At 33.2% G+C, this 15,922-nt stretch overlaps 1 protein-coding gene across 1 annotated transcript in view; it reads right to left on the bottom strand.

Annotated features, from left to right (window-relative positions):
• LOC123562098 (G-protein coupled receptor GRL101-like) overlaps positions 1 to 15,922 on the bottom strand; it is a 66,242-nt gene that overhangs the window by 35,810 nt on the left and 14,510 nt on the right. The window contains exons 5-9 of the mRNA XM_045354751.2: positions 11,606 to 11,722; positions 10,545 to 10,742; positions 1,784 to 2,831; positions 1,066 to 1,595; positions 11 to 138 (exon numbers count right to left, since the gene is read on the bottom strand). Coding sequence (XP_045210686.2) covers positions 11 to 138; positions 1,066 to 1,595; positions 1,784 to 2,831; positions 10,545 to 10,742; positions 11,606 to 11,722 — 2,021 coding nt within the window. The remainder of the gene's footprint in view (positions 1 to 10; positions 139 to 1,065; positions 1,596 to 1,783; positions 2,832 to 10,544; positions 10,743 to 11,605; positions 11,723 to 15,922) is intronic.

Raw genomic sequence — 15,922 nt, forward strand, 5'->3', positions numbered from 1 at the left:
GCAAGCTTACCTTGTCCGCAATAATCGCAGTTAAAGTATAAAGAATCGGGTTAAGTGCTGAATTGATTGGCAATATGAAAACAGCTGCCCACGCATAGATGTCACCGGAAATCACATAACCAGATAAGGCCATTATTCCTGTAATATGTATGAGTCAAATATTTTTAATATTTTTGCTGGATTTTCAGGTTTTGTTTGAAACCTGTTCATTTGATTTACGAGTATATTGTACGCTATAACCCATGTATCTAAACGATTTTAGAAGATTGTTCTAGTTATCAATTTATTCGAAGTCAGCAAGTATAACAGTGATGCAATATAATGATATATTATTCCTTGAAATAAGAAAATGACGCCGTTATATTAATTGTTTTCAAGCAAAAATGTTTTCTCTAACATTTATACATTTTAAATTACTGAAAATCACGACAAGTTATATTTTAAAAAAAAAGCAAATTCAGTGAATGTATATCTCTACCGAATATATTATTTAGTGCAATAGGGGGCTAAAACTTGACAAAAATATATTTAATTTCCAGATAAATTTATGAATTTAAAAACAAATAAAGGGCAGTCGCGATGCCGTTCCTTAAGAGATACTGTTGCAAAATGAGCATGCACCACCGCCCTATAATTATTTATATTCGAGTAAGTTTCATGCAGATCCATCAATGGATTTCTTTGAATTGTGGTTAATAAAGGTCGTTAATAAAATGCAAACATTCAAGGGCAATAACTCTGATGTTACTGAAGTGATAATGAATAAAGTTGTTTATGCCTTACTGTCCTAAAATGATTTTTATTTTTGTTAAGTTTCATTTAGAGTCATCAAGAGACTACGTAGATAAACTACAAATCAAATCAAGGAGAAAATATTACATGTGAATAAAAGTCATGCGGTTATTTATAATTATGTGAGGTTTAGTGATTGTAGCTAAAATACTTTTGTATTTTAATAACTTTGCCGACGGGCTCATGCACGGTCGGAAGGATGGACAACACCATATCTACCTTCAGGAGGGGGATTAGAAGGATGTGGAAACAAAATGTAGAAAATATCTATACCCATAACTCCAATAGGAAACCAGCACAAAAAATCTGTAGCAACCACTAAAAGTAAATTTCTTGCAACTTTCAAATCCCTCTTCCGTGCAGCTTCAGCTGTAGTGGCGATACCGGTTGATTGTTTCATTCCAAAGAAAATGGACAGCTGCCCAAATGCAACCATTATAAAAGTAATGAAATTCAAGCCGACAAATAAGGTAAGTGAATACATCCAACCAGGCGGGCGGTCTCTTGTTAATGGTAGCGCAATGCAAACCCCCGATCTTGAGTAAAACATATTTTTGAAGTAGTGCTCGTACGTAACAGGAAATACGGCAATAGTTACAGCGAAAAGCCATGTAAATGCGGTGCATGCTATTGCCTTCTCTTTTGTGATCCTGACATCTCCAAATGGATATTTTATAATCAGTATTCTGTCCAATGTTATCAAACAAAGAAACAATACACTAGCTTCAGACGACATTGTAGACAGGATTCCTGCTAAATTGCACCATGCACTATTTTTCCAATAATCGGAAACGTAAATGTACCTGAAACAAAATGTTAACTCAGAATCAAGTAAATTCAAGCTAGGCAGAAATATGCACATGTCAATTTTATAATGTCAAAATCTTAAAGTTTATAAACGCTCAGAGTAACTTATCTATTTAAAACAATTTGACTTTATTCCAGTGTCAATTAAAAAAAGAACGGAAACATGTGTGAAAATATATTGTACCTTTTCCTAAAAGCCGCATCTGCTATAGCAATTATTATGAGATAAACACCCATGAGAAAATCCGCTATTGCAAGGTTTGTCGTAAATATTCCAAACCCCAGTTTTAGTCTTTTTTTGTCGCACTGGGTCCTATAAACGATCGTCAAGAAATTGCCAATTAAAGCTGTCACTCCAATCAGCCATAGCAAAAATTGTAACGCAGGATTTCTCATGAGGTCTTCACATGACGAAAACTCATCTCTTAATGGGTAGCAGTTTTCCTCTCGAACATAATTTGGCCGAATGCAACAAAACTTGAACGCTGATGTCCTTAGTGTTGTTAAGCCTATCAGTCCAGTGAATATTTCTTTAGTAAAGTGTTGGATGTCATTGCCTTCAAAATTAATAGTTTCTATAATTGAATCGCTGAATGCAAAATCTTCGATCGCTATCAGTCGGTTGTTTGACAAGTCTACTGTTGTTAAATTTAATCCAGCAAATGTACCAGCCAATATTTTCTTCAGTTTCATATTTTTAAAATCTAGAGTCTGGACCTGCGATAAACCGTCAAATGCATTTGTTTCAATGACTGAGATATTATCGTTGCCTCGAAGTATAAGTGTAGTAAGTTTTTTCAAACTTCCGAAAACAAACTCGGAGATTCTTGATAGTTTGTTGAAACTTAAGTCTAGCAAACGAAGGTTCCTTGTGTTGTCAAATGCATGTCGAGATATTGATTCAATATCACAATGCGATATATTCAAAACTGATAGCAGTTTAGTCTTTAGCCAAGCATCCTGCAATACAAAGCTTAAATTATTGTTGTAGCTCAGATCAAGGTGACGTGTGTTCTGGGGAATCGAAGGAATTGAAGTCAGTTCGAAGTCAACCGCACTGCAGTTTGAATAAAAACCTGCACATGTACAGTTTGCTGGACATTGAAAGCTACAAAGAGTTTCGTCGTCTCCATGCACACATTGTATGTGACCGTCGCATACTTGTTCCATTGGTATACACATTTTACTTGATGCGCATTTATATGCATTAGAACAGTTCACTTTAACTGTTACTGAAATAAAAAATGATTGATTTGTTAGACTTATATTTATCTTTCGGCTCAAAACGTATTTGCAGTAGTATTTCATTAACTCCATTTTCAAATTGCAACATGTTTATCAACATATGAAAACAAAAATCAAAACTACTCAGGCACCCATTCATGCATGATATAATGAACAGCATGGCAGACGGAGTCTTCCTGCACCATCAGAATCTAGAAAGACATCTTCATTTAACTTCGTCAGTGTAGCGATAGAGCCAACGAAATAAAACAATATCAAAAGTCATTTGTAATAAGCATGTACGCGATTTTTTAATGGATGTCGTTAAACAAACAAAAAATAGAGTTATCAGCACCCAGGGCTGGTGATCACATGACCTTTGTTTTTGATTACATTGTGTTAATGGCTTCCACCATGTTAACTAGTTTTTCTACTACTTCTTATCATATTTAAACATATTTTACCAAGAATGATCAAGGCAACAACTTTCCTGTTCCAACAATGTATTATTCTGCAATGCGGCCATGATTTTTCCCCCAATTTACCCTCCAGAAATTTTCGAAGCGGTCATTTTTTCTTGAAAAGTGCGGTCACATTAAGTCCGAAGTACAAAATAAGTCTGCATTTGGTACAAATTGATGGAAAATGCACTGCCATCATGTATTTTGCTTTACATGCTACTTGTAAATGTTTAGGCGTGTTTTCTATATTGTTACAGAGATACATGTCTAAATGGTCACCATTAAGTCATGGTCACAATGTGTCTCAAAATTTAGTACATGGTGGTTATAGCTCTAGCAAGAAATGTCAATCTTATACGTACTAATTAGATCTTTTCAATTGTTGCAATGATGCAAAAATCATTACACCCTGTGCTGATGATTTAAATAGTCTTTTTATCAATGATGTATCAAAATAAACAAATGCTTATGAGTATGTTATTTACAGTTCAATTAGATGTTTCTTCTGACCATTCTGGCATTAAAATACATATATTTATTTCAAATGTTGACTATATCAGATAGAATTTTATTTATTTATCCTAAATATGACTTGTAACAGTTTAAGTAATGTTAAGTTTACTCGTGCAACATGTTTCTGGAGATGTCAGATACGTTACCAATAGGCATAGAGCTGGAAGCCAACCCCCACCCCACCTCTCTCTCTAGGTATTTTTATAGACCCCATTATTTTTGATGCCCCTTTTATTTAGATCATTTTTTTCTGAATTCTGCCATCTGGCAAACGGGTTCTCTATGAGTTACAGCCTGTTATTCACGTTACCTTAACAATTATTTGATAAATGATAAAACTGGAATGTTGTGATTTATGGTAGAAACAACCAAAATCATTAGAAAGTGGATTTAGTGTTATGCAGAATATACTGTTGTCAATGTTCCCGCTTAGCTTTGTTCTCTCAATCGATCAATTCATTTTGTCATTTACGTTACCATATGCTTTATAAAAATACCCATATCAATTAATTCAATAGGTTTAATTGTCAGACAATGTCAGATTTAGTATTTTCATTGTTTGGAAGTTCTTTATTTACAACTAATTTTTGTTTTTACCTGCTGACTGTTTCGGACAGTTCTCTGCCCTTCATCACGAGCAATAACTTTCGGTCATTTTCGACTGTTTCCGCCACTGCACGGGTGAGCGGCGAAAACGGAATCGTAGACGCTTGCAAGCTTGTATGTCCTCTCGTCACGGTTCATAGTCGAAGATTGGCGCTTGATCTTTATTGCTTCTTTCACTTGTCGAAATCGGTTGTCACTCTCCCTATCTACTGTCCTCGCCCCTCCCAGTTTATGCCGTGATTTTTCTGAGTCACATGATCCGTAATTGCACTTTTGTGTACTGAGTCAGTGAATTTTTCCTTTCTGATCTCGTGCTTGTGATGAAGGGCAGAGAACTCTCCGAAACAGTGGCAGGTAAAAATCAAAATTAGTTGTGAATAAAAAACTTTCATACCATAGATTTACCAGCTAAATGAACTCAGTCAAGTATAGTATTCCAGATACACATTACATTAGTATCTAAGAATTAATCGTTCAATTTTTTTAAGAACAAGTACGTTACCATTATTATATACGTTACTAAAATTCACGATATAACATTTTCACTTATCGGTCAATAAATTGTTTATGTAATCCTTATAACGATGCTCAAACTTATATAATGCGAGCAATCTATCAAAGTCGAACTAATTTGATATAAAAATGCATATAGCACGGCGCTGACATTGTAATCCATGTTACTGAATGTGTATTTTACTAACTGAAAAATACACGCTAACAACCGCTTATCTGTTTAACCAAATGAATTCACATAAATCAAAATTGAGAAACAATTAAGTTGCGTGATTCAGTCACCTGAGTGGTAATAATCACTGTCTGTTTCGTATATATGGTGTCAATTATATTGGTCATCTCTACTTGTTTATAGTCACCATGAAAGGCATCAGGGTCACATATTGCTGATGTGTCACAAATAATTTCAGCTAGTTCTTGATGTACTATATTATCGAAATATTGACAGTTCACACGTGTTATGTGCATTTTAAGTCACAGTTGGCACAGTGGAAATAGACTCACGTCCATACCATTATATATACTCATTGCCAGCATGTGCTTTATTCTTTGCAAGAAACATGTCATAATTAAGTTTGTTGATGTTATTGTATTCTTCAACCCATAGATTGCACAGACAATATTTTCGATGCTGTTAAAGAGGTCATCAGATCAGTGATGTGTATGAACTACTTCTGCTAATGTTGTAATATACACCTCGTTTTCCTTTACTAATTTGAGCGGTGTTACTTTCCCTGTGCGAGCAAAAGCACTGGTTGTGTCAACCAGTCAGACAGTGTGTTGCATGCAAAATAGAGCAGAATCTTTCTCCATTGTTTATAAAGATGTTGTGAGTTTTTAAATGGCGTCTCTTATTGCCGCCTGTTCCAGTGTAAAATAAAACTGTTACAGTATTTTGTGTTTTTGAATATATCACCAATAACACAAACGCATCTGTATCTGGGGATCTAACTTTTATTTTGCCTTTCGTGAAGTGCCAGTAGTACTGATATCTATGCAATGAATATTATTCTCGTGTCTGCTTCTTCCTTTGTATAGCAACATTGGTATATAAGGTCGACCTTGAACATTGGTTCCATCTTCACCTTTGAAAAAATTACAGTTGTCTTCTCTTAATCGTTGGTGCATAGGAATCTCATTTACATTGTTTGAAAATAAGATTGATCAACTGTGTTTTGTTTTCAGTATTTGACATGAATACTTGTCGGTCACGTGGTACTTTTTTTTCTCACTCCTGACAAGTAAGAATTTTGGAGCAGATCCACGTCTTCCACGCTGATATGATTTGTTCGACAGAGGACTGTAACTGTCAGTTACAAAATCGACATGAGCTATCTTACTTAATAGGTAGCTGAATGAACACAGCCTCGGCTACGTCTTGGAATGTTGCAGACATGGTTACTAAGCTTTGCAGCAGAGCGTTACTGACAATCAACAAAGCAATGTCATCTTTTATTGATGGCGGCAGCCTCTACATAATGAAGTAGTTTTGACTTCATTCCAGTCACAGTAGCTATAACGGCCAGATGACAGGTACTGGAGCAAAAGAAAGTGTCAAAGAAAAGGCACATGTTGTACAGAGATGCTATATGTAAATTAGGTGAATTAATCTGTGTTGCTTTGGTGAGCAACACTATCATGTGAATAATGTCTACATACATTAACCACAATTGAGCAGTTTTGCCACTTTCACCCTTTAGATTTCTGATATGAACTGCTGATGTCAGTTGAAACACACTTCAAAGTCAGGAGAGTTATTATTTCAAACATCGTTCCTTTGCATGGACTTTCAGCCCATTTCTATAATATTAGGGCTGAAATGTTTTCCTTGCGGGGTTCTGTCTCTTCAAACTTGAATAGAAGCAAATGCTCAAGAGCTTCCATTACAGTCGTGTGTACATTTAGGTCACGGTTGTATCGTTTAACCTGGTAATACTTTATCAAGTGAACAACTAGAACCAATTTTTGATTCTATTACAAGTTCTCAAGACCATTGCCCTTCTTTGTTTTTCATTTTTCATTTTCCTGCAGGCCCAAATATAAAGCAGATTGTGTGAAACACAACCATTATAAAAATATCGGTTACCGAAAGGCCATCTCTAGACTGCAGAACCTTCAAAATGCCTTCATAGCAACAGCCGAGTTACAAGTCACTATATTATATTTCTGCTTAACAACTTGCATCTACTGACGTTTTTAACATATGCTGGACTGTAGCATTATCATTGATTGAATAATAATAATAATTCATATATATGAAGTAAGTTTGAGCACTCACTCTCTGCAAATCATTTCACACATTTGGAATTTATTTATTTATTTATTTCATTTTATTTCAATTCATTTTCACTCATGAGATCAGTTTCATTTCACATGAAAAATGATATTTTATTATTTTTTATTGTAAATTCAGTTGGAAGAAAACTATACATAATTTATGTAAATAGTAATTTTCGTCACATAGATTTATAATTTGTGATACATGTATATGATTTAAAATATATAATATATATTTATGGAATTTGTAAATGTTATATATCTGTTTAAACAAAATATTTTACCATATCCAAAATATTTTTCGACTTTTTTTTAAAAAAAGTAATCTTTTTAAATTTAAAACTCATATTGTCAAGATTACATCGTTTTATCGTCTTAACTATACATTGTGGCTTATTTTTTCGTAAAAATCAGAAATATTTTACAACCAATATAAGTTTATCTACATCTTATCTGTCATAACCACAATCTCTTGTTATTACACTTTTGACATAGACACTTCAAATGAAATATAAATTCACATAGTTATATTTTCTATTTGCGTTACAATTCTTGGTAACGTACATTTGATAACGTAAAACACATGCTTATAGGTGCCTATAAGTGCTAATTTTACCTGCAAAATATAAATCTGCATATTCTGTCTTTATATGTTGCCATATTGTGTAGCTAGTAAACCATTTATGGCATAACTGTAGTGCCAGTCAGTATTTTCTAGAAATTATTAACGGTAACGTATAGAATAGGCTGTATCGTAAATAGAACCCGGCTGCAAGATGGCAGAATTTCTGGAATGATAGCCCATATTTTATGATTTAAGAAAATCATAGCAAAGAAATAGCCCTAGAAGTCGGGATAGGGTCTAAAATATTCAATAGTTAAATCATGAATCTTAAATATTTACGTACTGTGAAAATACTAATGTTCGTGCGGGACTAATTTTCGTGGATTTCGTGGTTGAGTCAATCCACAAAATTTAATCCCAACGAACAAGGAAAATTCCATTCATTTTATGTTCTGAAGTTGAAATCTACGAATTTACATCCCCACGAAATTCCAGGCCCACGAAATTAAATGATTTTACAGTATCTTATAAAACTGATAACGAAATAAAAAGCTAAATAGGTTTGGTTTGAGGAATTCTGATTAATCTAACAGTTGTTGTTAGATTTTGACAAAGAATGAATTTTCTTGATTACATGTTAAATTAAGAGATATCGTTTTCCTGTGCACACCGTTCCTTTTCTGAAACATTTTTGGTATCCCTTCAGCGAGTAACTGATAGGAATTCCATCACTTATGCATTCCTCAAGTACAAAATACATTCCGAATTAAAATATCGGTAACGTATCTGGTTATCGTGTATCTGTTTTCACCTTCTGAATTATAAAGTAACGTATTTATAAAAATGGAGACAACTCCGCTAAGACTTAATTGTACACTTAGTTTACTATATACATAGTAGCTCATGTAAACCACGCACTTTTTACTTACAGGCATGAAAAAGTCATGCATAATAATAACTACATGCTAAGCAGTGTTAAAAGATACTTATGTAAAGACCGAATCATTTAAAACCCTGTGGGAAATTTTTACATTTTTGAGTTAGAATTTGTCAACAAACTGACGCCTTTTTAAGAAAGTTAAAACCCACAGTATTTCACAAGGTAAAACATGTTGAAACAGCTGATGCTGGATAGAGAACAATCTCTGCTACAAAGATCTAGGAATATGAAAAGCTCAAGAAAATAATATCAGTTTAGTTAGATTAATGACTGTGTTATCTTGTTTACTAGATAACATAGATAGCTTCCTTTTCCATTACATGAAGAGTTATAGAACTGACAATGTTCACTCAACAATTCAAATGTCTAAACAGATTAATTCCTTGTGTAAAGAAGGCTAAGGGTAAGTCCCGATGTAATGGGCGATAGTAATACTTCAGTAGACTTAAATCGATCAAATCATTAATAAAGATCAGATTTTCACATTTGTTGTACTTCCTAGATATTTAAAAAAACGATAGTAACGAAACTGATTAAGGCTTTTGGCGACCATGTATGTCTGACTGCGCGGAAAATTAAAATTGCTTACCAATGAATGTAGTATATTCTAATCAACGTTCAAGTCTTACAAAGTGAAGTAAGTTGAAAATATCACAATTTAGTATTGCAGTGACTGAAAAATTATAACCACTAGTTGTTCCACTCTATTGGCGATATACTTATTTTACTACTTTCATGACTATTTTGCTTATCAGACAGCTAATTATTTAATGCAATGGATGCTTTATTATGAATTTTAGTAAGTCATGCATTATCACAGTTTTAAAATAATACCAAAAGATTCGTAAAACAATGTAAAATAAGTTTAGACAAAATAGTTGAGCGACAAAAAGTACGCAATTTGAGAATGAAAATAAAACAAGGACTTAACAAACCTTTAAAGAAATGCAATTGAGACACAACTTAGTAATGGTCAGAAGCAGAGAGAGGAACTGTAAACACTACTGATTGTGCACTGAGACTTTTATAGGACAGCATACTGTACAAACTACACTATGGTTAGAACTAAAACTAGGAAAACGACCCGACCCAAAGGAGAGAATGAATCCCTTGTAAATCTTACATCAGCATTATTATGGGTGTATACGTAATGGATATGTACATAAAATTCTAACTGAAATAGATGACATTCAATTAGATGAACACAGCTGAACAATGCCTTGGAACGGTAAGTTAAGAAGACAACACTTGACTGTTTAAACTGATCAAATTTGAAAAGTATGGGTTGATATAGAAACTGTGTTTGAATGAAAGGGGATACTATTACCAGGACAAAAACAAAAAATATATGCAGCAGCAACTCATAATGCAGACGAAGTAAAATTAAAAAGAAAACATAACGTAATTTTTCGGAGTTGATGCAAAATACGATAGCTTAGGTTCCCAATAATAAACAATGAATCTATCTATTAGAAGTTGTTTTACAAGTAAAACGTACAAGAATGTAAAAAATACGTACAGTTGCAAAGGTCACTGAAGTATTCTGCACCAATTGCCTTGAAGGATTTCCACCGATTAATATGTATATCATTCACTAATGGAAGTGTAGTTTGGTTATAAGTTACAGGTAACTGTTTGGAACTTTCCGTGGCAATATAAATTCTAAAATCATGCCCTGTGATATTGATATTTTCAAGCATTTCTTTAATGACTTCCTCAGATGTTACACTGCTCTGTATCAATACGACACCTTTTAATCCAGTATTTGTAAAATGTACTGACCTAATAAGTTCATTTGCCATACGTTTGTACCGGCACTCAAATTGATTTTCCACACTCGACTTACGATTGATTTCTATATCACGTACTTCCAATAAAGTACGTTTAATTCCATATGACAGCAATGGTTTAGATGCTTTGTAGGATAAAAGTCTAATAATATTGGTGTGAGACTTAAACTGTCTAGCAAATGCATTAATGTCTAGGCCGATAGGACTCCCTTCCTCGTGTATTATAATTATTTCATTTTCTGACGATGCACATCCTAAAATTATATATTTAACAAATGATTATTTTAACTTGGACAGACAAAAAGTTGATACCAAAATGCAGATAATATTAGTGAAAGAGATTGGCGTTGGATATATATAGAAATATTTTCACATTTCATGTGAATAATCGCTACAGAAAATAAATTGTTTTCACTTTCTTGATAGAAATATAATAAATATTCAAAATATGACAAAGTCCAAAATCCAAACAAAAGTAGAGCTAACACGTATTTTTTACAAGACAAAAAGTACCGCATTTTTAAATTAGGTAAGGCACAAATACATAAATACATAGCGTAGTAATTAGGTTTATTCTGTCAGTGACAGTTATAGCGCTATGAAAAACAAAGATTTCTCAGTTGCAAATAGATATGTTCAAGCTAAACACATTTTCTTGGACCTGGTCGTAGCGAGATACATTTGCACATAATAGAAACTGATAAAAAATCGGATTAATCAAATATATTTGAATTTGTCCTTTTAAATTTGTAATAAAATTCAGAGCTTTGCTAAAATAATTATTACCGCTCTTGAGTGTAAAGTTCATCTTACCACAGTTTTATAGGTAATAAGTGACACGCGAATGAATACATGACATCGTAATTAGGTTAGTGCATGGATTCAAAGATGAGTTTGTCTGTCAGCGACAGTTATAGCGATATGAAAAAAAAAACTTTCCCAGTTTGGATTAAGGTAAACACATTTTCTTGAACCTGATCCTAGTGAGATATATAAAAGAAAATGTTACAAAATCGAATTAATCAAATACATTTGAATTTTTCTATTGAAATTTGTAATACAATTCAGTGCTTGCTAAAAGAATAATAAGCGCTCTTGAGTGCAAACTACGCCTTACCACAGTTTTCTTCGTCTTCGCCTCCAGGACAATGCAGTTCTCCGTCACATACAAACCGTACTGCAATACAGAAACTCCCCGGACAATGGACTGTATTCAATGGACAATCATAATGTTCTGAAAAACATAAGATATTATTATCTAGTATATAGTATTCATGTCTGATAGTGACAAATTTTATTATATCGTACCAAGTGATATTATGGCGCCTTTGCATGTGACATTTGTGCTTCGAATTAGCAACAATGTATGAACATGTATGAACACAGTTACACTAACTACACTCGCACCATTGCTAGAAGGGAGGCTAAAGATTTTAACCACCGGCAGCTTCCCAATTTAAAATTAATTCTACAAACACATATACAAGGTTTTGGTTAATTGAAAACATATACTATTTAACTTGCTACATGTACATCCTTGAAATTTAAAACAAAATTTCAATGAAGATTAATGAAATGTCTCGCTATTCATATATAAATGTATACAAATCATCAGCGTTTACGAACATTTTTATTTTAAATCAGTAGATTTGTTAACAAACTTAATATATATGGAGACAAATAAAATTTCCACACATGACTTAACAGTTCTTATAAATGTTTATCTTACATAATGGTTTATGGCAAATTTAGCAGAGCCGTAGAGTATGGTCTACCATTTGGGTAAAATGTCTGCTTTGAGCGCGTACATATTTGAAAAAAATGAAAAAATTTGTGCACGTGTAAGTAGTATATTATGTACGTGCACGCATAAATATATAGGTGCAAGCTTATGTGGACGTGCGTCTATATACACTCGTGTATTTGTAATAGCACGTGCACTTATGAATTAAAGCTTGCACGCCCATATTTACCAGTGCTAATATACAATTGTAAATTTACGCATATACGCATGTTTGACCACGACCATGTAGACAATTACGCGTACACATAACGATATAAAGGTGAACGCGTATATTAGATGTGCGTGCACGTATAGTTTGATATACGTGCATTTTGGTAGCAAGCGTTGACCTTCATATTTACTCGTGCACGTATAAGAATATACACGTGGACATATTTATATTTCTACGCCTGCACGTGTATTTTCTCGCACGCAAAGCAGACTTTCGACCAAAATTGTACACCACAGTAAAAAAACATACCACAATTCAGCAAGTGACTCCCGTCCCTACATCCAATGGGAAAGCCTGAATGATCGAGGTCGTACACACACCTCTGTTTACTTGGAATCACGTGTCTGCTTATCTTGCAGGCGAAATTAGTTCCTTTGAAATCTATATATATATGTATATATATATATATATATATATATATATATATATATATATATATATATATATATATAGAGAGAGAGAGAGAGAGAGAGAGAGAGAGAGAGAGAGAGAGAGAGATAGATATATATAGTAGATGAGCCGCAGGATTAGTTGGTACATGTACCATCTGGGGGGGGGGGGGATGTTAATTCTCATAGTGATTTTTGGAAAAGTATTCAGTCCTGGAGTAAGATATTATGTGATAGTCATGTATCGACGGTAGCTTTTTGTGTGATATCATCCTGTTATATGCCTATACTTAGATACAAGTTCAGGTGAGCTAAAATATATCCAATGTAAACATACGAATCATGAAACATATGCTATTCAGTTTGAATATCTGATGTAGTTGTAACAAGTATTTAAGAACAAACAAATAAAATATTTCCTTAATTTTCGACATTTTTGGGTTTGCTTCTTTGAATAAATGTTAATTTTGATAATGATTATAAAGAACATCTTAATAGCATGGACAACTATTAAGCATACTTACAGTTCATGATTAGATTTTCTTCAGATAGATGTTAGACCTTGAGGTACCATTTTCTCAATGAATACTCAACATTATGACTTTCGGAAAGTACATACTGAATGCTTTTTATTCCTACATGAATGCTGTCTAAACGTTAGGGCTTTTTTAATTTACGGGACATTTAATATGTTTCCTAAAACATTTAAGACGATGAAATAGTGCTACACAATGATTAAGAAAAAGTGCATTCTGTAGTTTATTAACAATCTTATTTAGCCATAAATTGAATGTGCTTTAAAACAAGATTTCTTTCACGTACCCGTTAATATCGAAATTAGTGTAATTTACGTAACAGTGATTTTATTACCAACATTATAGATATTTAACTCGTACTAATAACCCAATGACCAAGATGTTTATGATTCTTCAATACAATTGAAAGTACAGACTGATTAGACTTTCTTATAACTATTTTTTCTGTGGTGGTAGGAACTTTTCCATGATGTAATCTCCGTGTAAGTTTTTATGTTACCAAAATGTTACAAAATTGAAATTTCTGAGGTGAAGAAAATTCCCTACACAGATCGGGAAGAATTATAAAATTTTATAAAATCTATATATAATTTGTGCTGTTGAACTAGATATTTACTAGAATGCAGTGAATTACCATATCATTTCAATAGTTGCGCGAATTTTACGTGACAATAATATGTGTTACCAAAATAAGTACAAATGAATTATAAATGTTCAAGACATAATTATACATGTATGTATTGTAAATTAAATACATTTTAGAAATAGGTTTTAAACAAATAGAAAACAAATAGATACTTATTGGAACACCATGGCTTCACAGGGACAGAATCATTCTTAGTTTGAATGTTAGAAATCTTCTGACACCTACTTTTTAACAGATGGCACACATATTCAACCATAATTATTTGACCTTCAACCGATGTTTATAAAGGAACTTGCTGACAATCCAAGCCTTGAAAATTTGTTGAAAGTCAAACAGCGTTCAAAGAGTACTTTCAAAAGTACCAAAATTTTAAAAGTGTCTGAACGATGCAGTGTATCGACCTGCTTATCAGTTAGTTTATACGAATTTGTTTTAGCTCGATTGTAATGAAAGCTTCAAGCCTATTGGTATCACTTTCGAGTTCGCTTCCTGGAAAACAGTACTGATGTCATTAGAAAAGTCATGATTGTGACCCCAGTGGGGCTCGAAGCCATGACTCCTGGATTGAGGCGACACCTTATCCACTCCCTTATCTGTTCCTTACGATGAATCTTGAAATAACCTTTGTGCATAAAAGCTTTTGAGGGGTCATGGCTTCAGTGTGTCTAGATCAGCCGTACCAGCATCACAGAATGCTGTAAAACTTATTATAGAACAGACTATCAACCTTTATGCCAAGAAACAGGGAAGCATCATAAGTTTCAGCAGAAAATATTCTTCATACTACAGGTGTTTTTTGACACAGCAAATACGATCTAAATATGTTGAAGCTACACAACCGAAAGCGGACATGACTTCAGAAAACAAATCCACACACAAAGAAGTGGAATCTGTGCAGATCAAAAAGCCAATTATGCGGATGTAAAATGTGATGACAGTTGTAGGAAAGTTCATGTATCCATTCAAAGTAGAAATTGGCAATAACAGTTACTTTAAAAAATCAAAGAAAGTTACCAGCTCGCAGAGTAGAATGGCCCAGAAAAGAGTTAAACTACGTTGAAGGAAGTATCGAGCTGCAACAATCCATTTTATGGCGGCATATTTCTGCATACGATAATCATAAAGTTTTCATGAAAATCTTATGAACTTTCGCAAAAAAAAAAATACTTTCGCGAAAAATTGAATAAACTTTCGTAAAAATAGGAGAAAGTTTTCGTAAAAAAATATATTGTTAGCGAGACAATGTGTCGAAATAGTGCCCTGAACTGCATGACGAGTGTCTTAAACTTATACATATTTAAATATAACATTCATATGGCTTACAAAATCAGCGTATTTTTTAACTTTCTTTATTTTTTTATTTTCATTCCGTATCTGTTATCGTATGCAGTAGTTGGCACTATCAGCATAAGTGAATGCAGAAATATGCCAACATACCATTCTATTGACGACGTTTTGGAGGACGGAGAGTCTTTTGTATTTGCAGTATAATTGTCACCAAAAATATCGGAACATCAACAAGGTTAGATATGAAATGTTTGTCAAGAAGAACGGCAACCAAAACAGCGTCCTTAATAGTTCTGACGGCATAGACATGACCATGTTGCCACCATATCAATCCAGTCAACTATCAGTTATTTATTCATTTATTTATATTAACCTACAATGTTTTTTAATATACATATTTGCGTAGCTATTGTAAAAAAATAGGAAAACTTTATTATAATAGACTCAAATTTGACACAATCTCTTAATGTTCTTCTACATTAAATATAATTTAGTACTTTAAATTTGTAGTTTTACTCTTATTCATATCAAAATTATACGACACTGATCTTTTCTTAAAGG

Source organism: Mercenaria mercenaria, chromosome 15, assembly GCF_021730395.1.
Source record: "Mercenaria mercenaria strain notata chromosome 15, MADL_Memer_1, whole genome shotgun sequence".
Classification (NCBI taxonomy): Eukaryota; Metazoa; Mollusca; class Bivalvia; order Venerida; family Veneridae; genus Mercenaria; species Mercenaria mercenaria.